This window comes from Oreochromis aureus, linkage group 1, assembly GCF_013358895.1.
Source record: "Oreochromis aureus strain Israel breed Guangdong linkage group 1, ZZ_aureus, whole genome shotgun sequence".
Classification (NCBI taxonomy): Eukaryota; Metazoa; Chordata; class Actinopteri; order Cichliformes; family Cichlidae; genus Oreochromis; species Oreochromis aureus.
This window is the reverse complement of record NC_052942.1, coordinates 39,155,406-39,170,322: the sequence shown is the minus strand read 5'-3', so window position 1 is coordinate 39,170,322 and position 14,917 is coordinate 39,155,406. Positions and strand designations below refer to the sequence as shown.

The window sequence follows — 14,917 nt, the reverse complement described above, 5'->3', positions numbered from 1 at the left end:
CATGTTTTCCATCCAACATTACAGAAGGTCACAGCAGAGAAGCTCGCCGTCTGTAAACTTTTGTTCATCTTTGACGGCCTGGATGAAAGCAGACTTTCACTGGATTTCACCAACAGGAAGCTGCTGTCTGATGTCACACAGAAGTCATCAGTCAGCCAGCTGCTGACAAACCTCATCCAGGGGAATCTGCTTCCCTCGGCTCTCGTCTGGATAACTTCCCGACCTGCAGCAGCCAATCAGATCCCTCCTACATGTGTTGACAGGGTAACAGAAGTACGAGGCTTCACTGATGCCCAGAAGGAGGAGTACTTCAGGAGGAGATTCAGTGATGAAGAGCTGTCCAGCAGAATCATCTCACACATGAAGACATCCAGGAGCCTCCACATCATGTGTAGTATCCCAGTCTTCTGCTGGATCACTGCTACAGTTCTGGAGCACATGTTGACTACAGAGCAGAGAGGAGAGCTGCCCAAGACCCTGACTGACATGTACTCACACTTCCTGCTGGTTCAGACAAAAAGGAAGAAGAACAAGTACCACGAGGGACGTAAGACGAGTCTACAGGAGCAGACAGAGGCTGACAAGGAAGTTCTCCTGAAGCTGGGAAAGCTGGCGTTTCAACATCTGGAGAAAGGAAATATCCTGTTCTACCAAGAACACCTGGAGCAGTGTGGGTTGGATGTCACAGAAGCCTCGGTGTACTCTGGAGTTTGTACAGAGATCTTCAAACGAGAGTGTGAGATCTTCAAGAAAGCAGCCTACTGCTTTGTTCATCTGAGCATTCAAGAGTTCCTGGCTGCAGTCTATCTGTTCTACTGTTTCACCCACAAAAAGACAGAAGTGCTCCAGGACTTCCTGAAGAGAGATTGGGAATACAAAAACAGCTCCCCATCTATGGATGTCTTTCTACAGAGAATCATGAAAAAATCCCTTCGAAGTAAAAATGGCCACCTGGACATGTTTGTTCGCTTCCTTCATGGCCTCTCTCTGGAGTCCAACCAGAGACTCTTAGGAGGTCTGCTGGGTTGGACGGAGAATAGTCCAAAAAATGTCGAAATAGTCATAAACAGTCTGAATAAGATGAACAGTGATGAAATGTCTCCTGACAGAAGCATTAACATCTTTCACTGTCTGATGGAGATGAAAAATCTTTCTGTCCATGAGGAGATCCAAGAGTTCCTCAAGTCAAAGAACAGATCAGATAAGAAACTCTCTGAGATTCACTGTTCAGCTTTGGCCTATATGCTGCAGATGTCAGAGGAGGTTCTGGATGAGTTGGATCTGAGGAAATACAATGCATCAGAGAAAGGACAATGGAGACTGATCCCAGCTGTGAGGAACTGTAAAAAGGCTGGGTGAGTCCAAATGTGATTAACATTAACAATTCAGACAGTATAATTCAAAGTAGGTTCATTTTTTTTATATCGCCTTGATGATATAATCATCCAGGTAAGGGTATTCCATCTGGACGTAGTGTACTAAACAGTACATTTGCATAATGAGCGAAATAACACCACTGACTAACAATGGGCCGTGAGGTCAGTTTCATGATCATTAATTGTCATGACCATTGATCAATGGTCTCGAGTGCCATTCACAGACAGATTAACATCTATCACCTTAGTTTATTTCAGCATCCTACAAGTATTTAAAAATCATTAGACTTTGATTATCTACAAAACATATGGTAACCCATTTCCCCTCTTTGAACGTAAGTATCTAATATTAACTATCAATTTCACATGCTTTGTTTACTTCACCAGTCTCTAAATTACTTCTGTGGTTTAAAACATAGAACCCAGGTGTATGCTAAGCACAAATCTGTCACAGAGAACACCATTAACCAAAAGTTTGAAAAACATTTAAATTTCATCCTAAATTTATACATGACTCTTGCAGCAAACAAAGATAATCGTTCACAACTGGAATTGTTTAATGAGTAACCCAGTACAAAAATCACATTAACACAGTGGCCAGTAAAAATGTTATTTGGATCCAGATGATAACTTTTTGGAGCCAATTGCAGAATCAGGTCATGTAAACAGACTGTGCACAGCCTGAATGCAACTTAAGGCCCTTCTGCAGATTAAAGCTAAACAATTATTAAAATAATTAAAAGAAAGTCTTGATGCATGCTCAATCATCCAGGAAAGTAAGTCTCCAAAAGTTGAATCTGTTCATCTGGACGTAGCGTTTTCAGTGGGAGAAACGTTTCGTCACTCATCCAAGTGACTTCTTCAGTCTCAGCTGACTGCAGGTTTCCCAAAACCTTATAAACAGTACATTTGCATAATGACTGAAACCAGCCCACTGAAGGAACAATGGGCTGTGAGGTCAGTTCCTTAATCATAATTATGCAAATTCCCATGACCATTGATCAACAATCACTGACCAAAACCCACTGATCAAAGAACACTGATCAATGGCCATGAGTACCATTCACAGAGAGTTGGGGAATGGCTGCAAAAGAAGAGGGAAAGACCATCTCTGAATCGAGGAGGGGGCCTAAGGGTACATCTTTCGCCATCTTACAACGCTGTGATTGCAGCCATTCCCCAACTCTCTGTGAATGGTACTCATGGCCATTGATCAGTGTTCTTTGATCAGTGGGTTTTGGTCAGTGATTGTTGATCAATGGTCATGGGAATTTGCATAATTATGATTAAGGAACTGACCTCACAGCCCATTGTTCCTTCAGTGGGCTGGTTTCAGTCATTATGCAAATGTACTGTTTATAAGGTTTTGGGAAACCTGCAGTCAGCTGAGACTGAAGAAGTCACTTGGATGAGTGACGAAACGTTTCTCCCACAAAACGCTACGTCCAGATGAACAGATTCAACTTTTGGAGAATTAAAAGAAAGAAGATAAGCTGACATGTTAGTGGGATATGTTCAACTGTCATCAAATGTGTAAAGTAGATCTAAAGTGTAATGTTTGTCCTTACAGACTTTGTGGCTGCAGACTCTCAGAGACTCACTGTGAAGTTGTGGCCTCAGCTCTGAAGTCTAGCCCATCCCATCTAACACAGCTGGACCTGAGTTACAATGATCTGCAAGATTCAGGAGTGAAGCATCTGTCTGCTGCATTGGAGAATCCAAACTGTAGACTGGAGCACCTGAGGTCAGGTCACAGACTTTAGTTTGATAAGATTTGGGCCAATGGCCAAGTTTTGTGTGTTATGGCAGTCTAATCTGGCCTTTCTGTTCTTAAATATAACCAGTGGTTTGCACCCTGTTGTAAATTTTATTTGTACATTGTACATAGAAGGCATCTCTTGAGTGTAGACTTTGACAAAGATATGCTTTGAGGATGTTCTTGACTTGGGTAAATGTTGTGAGTCATATCTTCTTCACCGGGGAAAGAATTCTATCAGTATCCGCTCTTCTGTAGTCTTCCTGGAATTTTTGCTATTGCTGAGCTGAGAATTGCATTATGTCATTTTTAATAATATATCAGATTGTTAATGTGGCCGCAACTAAAGGTTCTACTATTTTTCTGATAGGTTTATTTGGATTTTTTTAGCCTGACAAATGCCTACATATATCATATGTATTATATACAGCTTTTATGTGTGAGCTGATACTAATTTTGCTATAAGACTTGACTGAGGACAGCAGCATGTTTGTTGATCTGTGTTGACATGAGTTATTGTTCAGGAGGTTGAACCACAATTGCAAAAGGACAAGGTCACTCTACTAATTTATGGAAAGCTTACTGGTTATTTATAGTAATACTGAACTGCACAATTAAAAATGTAAATGTTTGTGCAATAACTGGATTCTTGATTCTTGTTATTCTTTCTTTAGATTGAAGGGCTGTAGGTTGTCAGAGTTCAGTTGTGCATCTCTTGGCTCAGCTCTGAAGTTCAACCCATCACATCTGAAACATCTGGATCTGAGTGACAACATGCTGCAGGACTCAGGAGTGCAGCAGCTGTGTGGTTTTCTAGAAAGCCCGGAGTGTAGACTGGAGACTCTGAGGTAAAATTCAAAATCTTGGTCTGTCTGCAGAATTTGTTCAAAGTTTGTCTAAAAACAAATTTTTATTTTATTTCCATTGAAATCCAAATGACTGTCTGTTCCTCAAAGAGGAGCTTATAAAGAAGGTTTATAAGATTCATTAGCACACACTGTACAAATTAAATTCATTACTGTTGCCCTTTTTTTCCTTCATCTTGTTCAAAGCTTTTCTCAGTCCAGTTGATTTAATGGCCTCCAGCTTATAACATGGGTTGTACTCAGTGGTTGAGAGGAGCGGTAGAAACACTTGGCAGGACAGTCAGAAAAACTCACGACCACACTGGCACTGGGAATTCCACAGTGCTTGTCCTTTAATGCCCACTCTCTTCATCAACCTTACAAGGCCGGTTGAACGGCTACTGTTTATCATACATGAAGCACAGTGTTCCTACAACCCGTAACGTTGCAAATTGTTAGAGAGGTAAAACATATAAAGTCCGTGTCTGTCCATACACTCACGTGCTAGCACGTTGCTCTCATACCCCACAGAGGGCAGTGGCGCATACTTCTGACCTTACATTGTCTTAAAGAGACACCACACCATCGTGACTGTTACAAGCTTATCTCTGCAGTTGAGAAACTTTATTGTTAGTATTCTGTGAGGGGTATTCGCTTTACTAGCTCAGTGTTATACACTTGTTATCTTCTCTACAAGTTATACACATTATCACGTTATTAAATAATAAGTTTTGTTCAGTAACAACAAGTAATTTCATCTTCAGCTGAATACATTTGCAGGTTGGCTTATTCACCCTTTCAGAATAATCCCTTATCTCCTTTTTCATTTCTGCTATGGTGCCATAATCCTGTTACATTTAGAGAAAATCTCCTTTAAGATCTTCATTGCAGCCAGTATAGTGCCTGTTTTCACAACCTTTCATACTACTATTTTACACACTGAGCTTTGTCACCTTGAGTGTTTTATTGTTTTCCTTTTTCCATACTCTTGCAAGGTTGGCATCCCAGTATACTATTATTGTGATACTTCAAATAATACTCAGAAGCTCCAGTAGAGCAATGCAAAAAGTGTCTTACACAGTGAATGCCATAATTTTAAGTCATAATTGATTCAATTCAATTCAGTTCCATTTTGTTTGTTTATATAAAGGCAAATCACAACAACAGTTGCCTTGCAGAATTTTATATTGTAAGGTAAAGATGCTACAATAATACAAAGAAAACAGAGAAAACCCCAACAATCATATGACCTCCTTTGTGCAAGCTCTTTGGCAACAGTGGGAAGGAAGAATTCCCCTTTAACAGGAAGAAACCAGGCTCAGGGAGGGGCGGCCATCTGCCACAACCAGTTGGGGACCTATGGGCCTATTTTGTTTATTTTCTTTGAATGGAACTGATCCAGAGCCAGCTTTTGTTTGTTTTTTTCATACACTTCAGTGGCCATTTGATGAAGAGTTTGATTTGGGTCACTACAGTAATGCTGTAAATATGCACATGTAAAACCCTGGATCAAATTATCTGTGATTCTAATGTATATAATTTATTTTCTTATTCAGACTGATTCGGTGCAATTTGTCAAGGACCAGCTGTTCTTCCCTGGCTAAAGCTCTGAATGCAATCCACTCCTATCTGAAGCTTCTGGACTTCAGCCACAACAAGGAGTTGGAAGATTTGGGAGTAAAGCACCTGTGTGGTTTTCTCAAGAGTCCACAGTGCAGACTGGAGACTCTGAGGTTAGACACCATGTTTTAGTTGTACACTGGGATGAATATGATATGAAGTTGTGATGATACTAGATTTTTTTAGTTTATTCTAAACCTGATGTTATAATGTTTATTCAGGTTAAGGGCATCCAGCTTGTCAGAAATGAGTTGTGCCTTTTTAGTCTCAGCTCTGAAGTCCAACCCCTCCCATCTGAAACATCTGGACATGAGTGACAACAAGCTGCAGGATTCAGGAGTGAAACAGCTTGCTAGCCTTGTGAAGAGTTCACACTGTAGGCTTGAAACTCTGAGGTCAGTTTACTTTTTTATCTGTTAAATTCATTATCCTTATGTAAGGACATCTGGATTAAGTGGGTAGAAGCTGGGACAAATCTGAATTTATGCCAATAACAGATAATCTATGCCAAAGTTTCTCAGCTCACTCCCATTCAAATTAGTGACAACATCTTTTACCTATCTTGGCCTTAAGATCTCTAAAAATCCCAAACTTCTCTATAAATTGAATTTCTTGGAAATGCTGGACAAGCTCAAAGACAATATTAGAAAATGGAAACTGCTCCCTCTATCTTTGATTGGTCGAATAAATGCAATTAGAATGGTGTCTCTGCCACGATTTTTATATCTTTTTCAAAACCTTCCTATTTATTTGCCACTTAAATTTTTTAAGCAGCTTGATTCATTGATTCTTTCATTCATTTGGGCAGGAAAACCCCCTCGGATATCATCTTCAAAAAAATACTTCCAGCGGAGGGTTGGGTCTCCCTGTGTTTAGACATTCAAGAGCTCTATTGCACTGGCAGTGGGGTCGCCTACTGATTACTGTTATGATAAGCTTCCGATCTGGCTCCAGGTAGAGGCAGCAACAGTATCTGAAGCCTCATTACCGGTCTTATTGTTTTCTAACACGGGTTCTTCTAATAATTCTATCAGTCGTAATTTTGTTGTTAAACACTCCTTAAAGATATTAAGTCAAATTAGGAAATCTCTTAAACTACCTGACTTTTCAGTAAGAATGCCAATAATACATAATCACTTGTTTAAACCAGGTAAAATGGATAGGGTGTTTTTAGAATGGGGGGAAAAGGGATTGAAATGCATTGAGGATTTGTATATAGATGACAAATTTATGTCTTTCCTTCAACTTCAACAAAAGTTCCAGTTACCTCAATCACATTTTTTTCGTTATCTTCAAATAAGGAATTTTGTTCAATGAAACTTTTCAGACTTTCCACTGAAGCCACTAAGTCATACTTACTTTGATATAATTCAGAAAGCAGATTTTAAACATTTGATATCTCAGTTTGTCAAGTGCTTTACAATCCCAGTTGATTCTGATCGAATTAAGAAAACATGGGCTGAAGACCTCGGTGTCCCTCTGTCTGAGGACCAATGGTCAAATTGTTTGTCCAATATTCAGAAAGGCTCAATAAACGCTAGATATAAACTAATCCAGTTTAAAGTCATTCACAGATTACACTTTTCTAAACTTAAACTTAACCGGATCTATAATTCTGTATCCCTCTTATGTGATAGATGTAATATCGGTAAAGGTTCCCTTGCACATCTATTTTGGCATTGCTCTGTCCTGAAAGCTTTTTGGAGCCAGATTTTTATGTGGTTTTCAAACCAATTTGAGAAAAAAGTACCACTACATAGTACACTGGCTATACTTGGATCATTTGCATCAATCAAATCTTTTTCCTTTTCAAAAAAACAGATAATTACAGTGGGTATGCTGGCTGCAAAGAAGCTTATTCTTTTACCGTGGTGGTCTTCTTCGGCCCCGTGTTTTAAAAGGTGGCTTAATGAGATGGTGTCTGTGGCCAGATAAGATTTGATAGAAAGGGGAATCTGGCGAGTTTTTGTACGATTTGGCAGCCATTTAAGATAAGATAAGATAAGATAAGATAACCTTTATTAGTCCCACACGTGGGAAATTTGTTTCTAGAAATTTCTAGAATTTTTAAAAAATTAACTGATCATAATTTATGCCTCACACTCCGCGTGAATTTTCTTATTTTATTTTACTCTTTAGTTAGTTAATATTCTTATAATTTTTTTTCTTTCTTTCGTCTGTTTCTTTTTTCATGCTTATAAGTTCACAAAGGCTAAATGTAGTAATTGTCCTCAGTTGAATCTGTATAAGCATGCTGTGTTTAATTTAAAAACAAAAAATAAAATATTTAAAAAAAAATAAAATAAAATAAAATAAATGAAAGTGAAACCTTCACAACAGTCACGCTCCAACACGCAAGTGCCCCTCTGTCATTTACAAGAGGTCTGTTTGCTCAGTTAAGATGACTGTGGATACTGAACCTCCCTTTATTTCCAGAAAAGGACAGGAGATGTCCTTTATGCGATTTTTATGTTGTTTGCTCGATATCTTGATATTCACAGTTCGTGTAAACTCAGTTGTGATAAATATCTACTGTCTCATATGATTCTGACACATGTACAGCACTGACTTGTTTTATTTTGCACTCCCTCGGGTATACAGGATGATGCTGTAAATAAAATAATTTACTGCAGGCTAAAAAAAAAAAAAAAAAAAGTGGGTAGAAGCTGATAAGATAACAGTCCATAATTACAGAAAGCTACTAAAATCAAAAAAGCTTATTGGTTAAAAGCTTATTGGTTAGGAATAATTATTCTTGAGTTTCACATTTAGAACCTGAACACATCTGGTTGGATTATCAATTATTTTATCTCCACATTTTATTCTTTACTCAGATTAAGGGGCTGTGAATTGTCGGAAACCAGTTGTTCTTATCTGGGCTCAGCTTTGAAGTCCAGCCCCTCCCATCTGAGACATCTGGACCTGGGTCACAACACCCTGGAGGATTCAGGAGTTAAGCAGCTGTCTAATCTCATGAAGAGTCCTCATTGTTTACTGGAGACTCTGAGGTCAGTAAACGATGGTAGTTGGTCCACATGGTTTTCAGGAACACTGAACTGAAGTTAGTATCAACCCTTCAGCATTTCCTGTAAACCTGCAGGCTTTCATGAGTACAACTGAGAAGAGAACAGTGATAATAACTTATATCAAGCTGTCACATTCAACCAGAAGCTTGCTGTGGTCTTATGTTTGAGTTGATAACCAGACAGTTGCTTTTGTTGTGTCCATATCTTCAGGAAATAAAACTAGATTACAGCTATATTACATATATAAAATGAACTTGTGCCAGTTAGGACTGAATCAATATAAAGTATAAAGATTTAGTGATTTGATTTATATCATGATCTATACTAATATCGATTGATTTGGAAAAAAATATTATGTTATAATTTTTTTCCATATCACCCAGCCTTTTACATCAAAAGATGATGGTCACCCCTCCATGACCCCTTGTTCTGTCAGAGGTTTCTTCATGTTGAAAGGGAGTTTTTCCTTCCCACTGTTGCCATAGTGCTTGCTCACAGGGCATCATCTGATTTGGGGGGTTTTCTCTGTATTACTGTAGGGTCTTAACTTTACAGTATAAAGTGCCATGAGGCAATATTGTTGTGATTTGGTGTTATATAAATGAAACTGAATTGAAATAGAACTAAATATGTGTGGACGGCACAGTTCAGAGTGGCAAAGAGGTAGCTAAGTCATACACATCTTAAAACAGCTGAAAATAGTTGGTAAAGATATAAAGAAGTTTCAATAAGGTTCTCCTGTTAACAAAGCCTACAAACATTATTTGTTCACACTGTTGTACCATCAAATGTGATCTATAAAGTGATCAGATTTATCTGTGAGGTGTGATTCTGACTTTCAGATTTTCTATAGATATGAACATGTTGACTCTGAGTATTATATTTGCAGTGATAATAATATATTGATGGCACTAATCTAAATTTTGGGGCCTTTTTAGAACATTTTTAACACGACAGTCTCAGTGAACCATCTTCTGACTGAACTGGAAATCATTTTATCTATATGTCTTTATTCTTTCAGACTGCATTGGTGCAGCTCAGCAGAAATCAACTGTACTTCTCTGAGTTCAGCTCTGAAGTCCAACCCCTCCCATCTGAGAGAGCTGGACCTGAGAGGAAACAAGCTGCACAATTCAGGCGTGCAACAGCTCGTTGATCTTGTGAAGCATCCAGACTTTACACTAGAGACTCTGAGGTCAGTAAAGGGTTGGAGCCAGTTGCTTTGAACATTATTGTACTAAATCCAGTGTTTCCTGTAAAAGTGTGTACAGGCTCTCACAACCTTTCCCTGAAGGTCTGTGAGGAGAGTGAAGACAGGCTTCAGACAAAAAGACAACTCAATGAGCCAGTCAGACACTTTCTGTGATGTAGCACTGCCTACTTATGTTGTGTTCATGCCTACGCCAACAAAAGCTCGGTTACAGGTGACAGCCCTACAAGATGTACAGAGATAGTCCTCATTCATCACGCTCTCAGAGTATCGCATCTGATTTCACTCTGTTTGGTAGCCACAGACTAGACTAGATTCCCTGCTGACGACCTGTCATCATATTTGTGTATATCTATCCGCACTAACGAATTTGTGCAGTAATGAAGCCTGTGGGGCGCTCAGTTTACTTCATGAAATTGATTAGACTTGATGCTAAAAGCATCTGCAGGTCTGTGAGCTTCAAGCTCAACATGTTCACACCAACATGTTAACATGAAGAACTAAGACAGTGCTAGCTACACTGCACAGCCTTTCCACTGCTGCTCTGAAGAGATCTGAATCTCTGCTGTATTTTATACTGGATGTGCTGCACATAAACACGTATTCAGTGTTTCTTCTTCTCTCCACAGATGGCTGCCATTTTGGTAAATGGGGTAATGCATGTGCTGAGAGAAGATGAACTGAGTCCACAGATCCACAGAGGTCGAAGCAGCAGCAGTTTGTACATAGAGTCTCTCACTGTTCCATGTTACTGGGATGTGGCGTGTCAAGTAGAGCTCCACCCATCAGTCACTGATATAAGAATCGGAAGAAGTGCATAAAACTATGCGTGCTGCAGTGCGAACTGCCCAGAGAACATTTCACCTGTCAGACAATGTAGAGCCAACCATGTGAACTCCACCATGGAAGCATAAACTGTAATTATACCCATGATATCATTGTATCATACAAGAAGCACCCTGTGTGTTTGCCAGGCCAGCAGTGCTTCTTTGCTTTGCTCATGTATAAAAAGATGGACATGTATGATCATTTATAATTTATTTTTTTTATTTTCATTATAATACTGTATATGATGAGGTGATGAAAATTTCTGTTTATAAACAGCAAATAAATGAATAATAAACATGTATTTATTGTTCTTCTTCTCTTCAAGCTACATACTCATTGTATAAGACAAAGTGATGGGTTACAGGCACTGTTAGCATCACTGTCTGACAAACATTTAGTTACAATTGTGTCAAAGTCCCACTGCACTAAAAACTGTTTAACATAGATGTAATGTTGCCATTTGTTTTAAGATCAGCTACTGCACATAATTTATATAACTTGTAAGTATGTGAGTGACGTAAAAATAATTCCTGAAAGCTTCATAGATGTTGATAAAGTTTAATCCAGATTGATTGATGCCTCTAGCAGGAGTTAGGGAAAAGACATTCATACTTATGCTTCAATGATTATGGTAAGATTATACCTTGGATGTCAGATTGACTATGACAGTGTGCATATGTAGGTTGTGTGTAGCTTTACATCATTTCCTTAGGGATTAATAAAGTATTCTGATTTTTTTTCTTTCTTTTTTTTTTTCTTTTTTTTTTTGCATTAACTTCAGCAACATGAATTGTAAAAAGAAATATTCTGAAAGGAAATTTCTTTTATTTTTATTTTATTTTTTTTGGCTGAAGTATTTGATATACATTTGAACATTTATACATCTGTATCCCTAGGGGAGTCCAGTGAGTCCAAGTTCTTTGTGGGGATTTAAGCAGTATTTATGACTGAGAAAAAGCGCAGGTGTTTGCAGGTGTATATTTTTTTAATTTCCTAATGACAGTTTTCGGCATCACTCTTTAAGCTAGCTAGAAAAACAAAAAGCTTTAATGTGTCATTGAAAATCTTTGTACTACAGTCAGTCAGCCACCAGAGGACGCTGCTGATCAACAAACGGCTCTGCTGACGGGCCTCGTGAGGATGGAGCGGTTAGTAAAAATGTGGATTAGCAGCCTAACACAGCGGTCCCCAACCCCCGGGCCTCGGACCGGTACCGGTCCGTGAGTCGTTTGGTACCGGGCCGCGAGAGTTGAGGCTCAGGTGTGAAATGTATGGTTTTCAGGGTTTTTATCGGTTTTCAACGTTATTTTGTTATCGTTTTATCGTTAACTCGGTTTTCCTGGGTCTTTTCACGTGTGTTATGAATAAATCTTCTTTTTTTCGGTACCGGCACTAGTTTTATTTTGTTGTATTCATCCGCGACACCTCATTGCCGGTCCGTGAAAATATTGTCGGGCATAAACCGGTCCGTGGCGCAAAAAAGGTTGGGGACCGCTGGCCTAACACACTGCACCCCGAGGCTCCAGGAGCTGCATGCTCATCCATCAGCTCTGCCCGTGACAGTTTGATTGGTTACATATGTTTTCTTATATGTAAACAACATAAACTACAATACCACATGTGCTCAGCTTCTGTCACATAACCTGCCTTCACAAAGAATCACTAAACATTTTTAATGTGCAGATAACTTTTAAAAACTTGCTGAAAAGCCTGACTAACATGAATGAATTTTAAAAGCAGTTCACCTCGTATTCTGCGACTGTTGTCATGCAGAAGCCAATACTAGGCTCATACTCAGCATAGAGGACATGTGATCAGTCTGACAGAACCTCTGTGCTTGTCTGAATAAAGAAGGATCATAAAGAAATAAAGATCATGACAGACTGAGCCAATCGCACAGAGCGCGTGCCACCCCGCAGCGACATCCTAAACCTTATGATGGTCTCTGGCACAACCCGATGGACTATTTTCTGGTTGACACCAAAAACCACCAGTCTGCATAAAAAATGCAGCATTTGCTGCAAACAAGAAGACAAGTTATCAGTGTGACTAGCCCAACTAACGGTCAGTGAATACTGAGATTAGGATTTAAGTGGGTCTTGTATTGCTATCTGGTTATCTTGAAGTATACTTTGTCAGACCTTTGTGTATAATTTTAATTACAATAAAAGTACCTTTCAAATGCCTCAATCTAAGTAAAAAAAAAAACTTGGTCTTTTAGTGTGATCTCATAAGGGTAACTTTGGGGGGTCTGAGCAGATTGGAGGGTGAGTTCACTGATATGCACTAAGAACCTAATCCAGATCTGATGAAAATAAGAAATAAATAAGAAATAATCTCCTCATCAACAAAGTGTTCTTTTGAATAATGAGTTTTTCTTTTAAGGTTTAGTTTTACTTTGAAGGCGCCGGAAGTGAGTGGCGGATATATATCTGGAGCTGACCACTTTCTCCTCTCATTTAAACTTTCTTCCAGCGGAGGACGGACCTTCGCCGACAGCTCGCACTTTTACAGCCGCAGTCGGGTCACGGGCGCACGGCCATGGCCTCCATCGTCTGCCGGGTCCAGTACCTGGAGGACTCGGATCCGTTTATCTGCACAAACTTCCCCGAACCTCGGAGACCTCCGACGGTGAACCTGGAAGAGAACCTGCCGCTCAGCGAGCAGATCGCCGGGATCCACAAGCTGCTGGAGCCGCCGCTGAAGGTGGGTCACTGACGGGACTACCTGGTTAACGCCAGTCCTGCTGGGGAGCTTAAACCTTTACGGGGAAACCTGCTAAACCGGACCGGACAGAGAGGCTGGGGTGGGAATAAGTTTTAAATACTTCGAATTATCCGAGTCAGCCGAAAGTCTTCAGGTGTCAAAGAGGCGTTTATGATGTTTGCTGCAGTCCAAAAACACACACCGGACTCCATTTAAACTCATACAGTCTGGTGTGTCCGAGTTAGAGCCGAAAACACGAGTCATTCAACAGGATAGCAGCTGTTATTCCTTTTACACATTTAATACAGAAATCAATACAAGTGTGAGAGAAACAGGACTTTATTGACCTCCTCCTCATTAAAGTAGAAAACGTTTTAATTACACTTGTATCCGTTTCTCTTTTTTTCAGTCTGATTTTCCACGTGAGCTTTTTCCTTCTTAGTCCCAAGCCCCCTTTCTCTGTCAGGGATTCAGAATCGATCCGAACATAATCAATAAGGCTCAACATCACTTCAGGGTTATTTTCACAGCAGAGGCATTCAGCTACATCCTGAGACAAAATAAAGTCGAGATGGAAAAGGGGCAGAAGGCAATATAAAAACACATAACGTGCCTTCAAAAAGATTAAAGGTTAGGAACTGAATAAGTGCAGGTGCAGTGAAGGTAAGCTAAGTGAAAAAGGTCAAATTAACAAACTCAAACTCCAGGTTTATTCCGGGGACAGAAGGTAGACCTGAATGACCCCACTGGGAAGTCTCAAAGGAAAAAACCAAAACACTCGGCATCCTGTGCGTTCAGACTGAAATGTCAACAACATTTTGTACACTTGGTTATCTTCCCTAAAGGGTGAACCCTGCTGACTCTGTGTTCATCACGGGTTTAAGACCAAATCGTTTGTCTTTCAGCAAAAAGACCATTTTATGTCATCTCAATTTAATGCCTGAAAGCTGTAGGGGGAAAAACTAACAGAAAGGGTCCAAAACTTGGACACTTTTTTTACAGTGTCCTATTATTTCCCTCGCAAACTGAATGATCAGGCTGTGTCATATTGTAAAGACCTCGCAGAATAATTATTATCCCCACAGAGCACTTCTCTCTCAGCCTGCAGGCTTACTTGTGGTTCCCACGTTTCTGAAAGTAGAATGGGAGGCAGACCTGTAGGGAACAGACCCCTCTCATATGGAACCTGTCCCAGTTTGGATTCAGGAGGCTTTTAAGATTAGGGGCAGTTGCTTCTCTTTCCCCTTACACCCAACCTGATTCAGCAGATGGCTGTCCCTCCGTGAGCCTGGTTCTGCCAGAGGTCTCTTCCTGTTAAAAGGGAGTTCTTCCTCCCCACTGTCACAAAGTGCTGCTCATACTGGATCTTCTGAACATTTGTATCACTGGGAAGTGTCTGCAGGTGACTGTTGTGAACAGGGACCGTATAAATAAAACTGGATTGATTCAAAATGAAGAAGTAGTCTTCCTGCCCTTTGAAGCTATCGTATGTGCAGTTTTGCCTCATGAAATTATCGTGAAAAGTCATGTTGCTCCACTTCACAATGGTC

The 14,917-nt window shown here is 39.8% G+C and overlaps 2 protein-coding genes across 8 annotated transcripts in view; both read left to right on the top strand.

The window, feature by feature from the left end:
- The first annotated feature begins 413 nt into the window (after nucleotides 1–413).
- On the top strand, nucleotides 414–10,951 carry LOC116323376 (NACHT, LRR and PYD domains-containing protein 14-like). Its single transcript, XM_031743699.2, has 8 exons — nucleotides 414–1,355; nucleotides 2,947–3,120; nucleotides 3,807–3,980; nucleotides 5,534–5,710; nucleotides 5,819–5,992; nucleotides 8,432–8,605; nucleotides 9,645–9,818; nucleotides 10,463–10,951. The coding sequence occupies exons 1-8, from the start codon at nucleotides 439–441 to the stop codon at nucleotides 10,479–10,481; spliced, it is 1,983 nt and encodes a 660-aa protein (XP_031599559.2). The 5' UTR covers nucleotides 414–438; the 3' UTR covers nucleotides 10,482–10,951.
- Nucleotides 10,952–11,791: 840 nt separating this feature from the next.
- Nucleotides 11,792–14,917, top strand: part of fhod1 (formin homology 2 domain containing 1) — a 59,871-nt gene continuing 56,745 nt past the window's right edge. For 6 of the 7 annotated variants that reach the window (XM_039613760.1, XM_031743717.2, XM_031743716.2 and 3 more), the window contains exon 1: nucleotides 13,203–13,367. In XM_039613760.1, the coding sequence (XP_039469694.1) occupies nucleotides 13,203–13,367 (165 nt within the window). Of the gene's footprint in view, nucleotides 11,810–13,136; nucleotides 13,368–14,917 lie in introns of those variants that run through there. The other variant, XM_031743712.2, reaches the window with a different exon arrangement.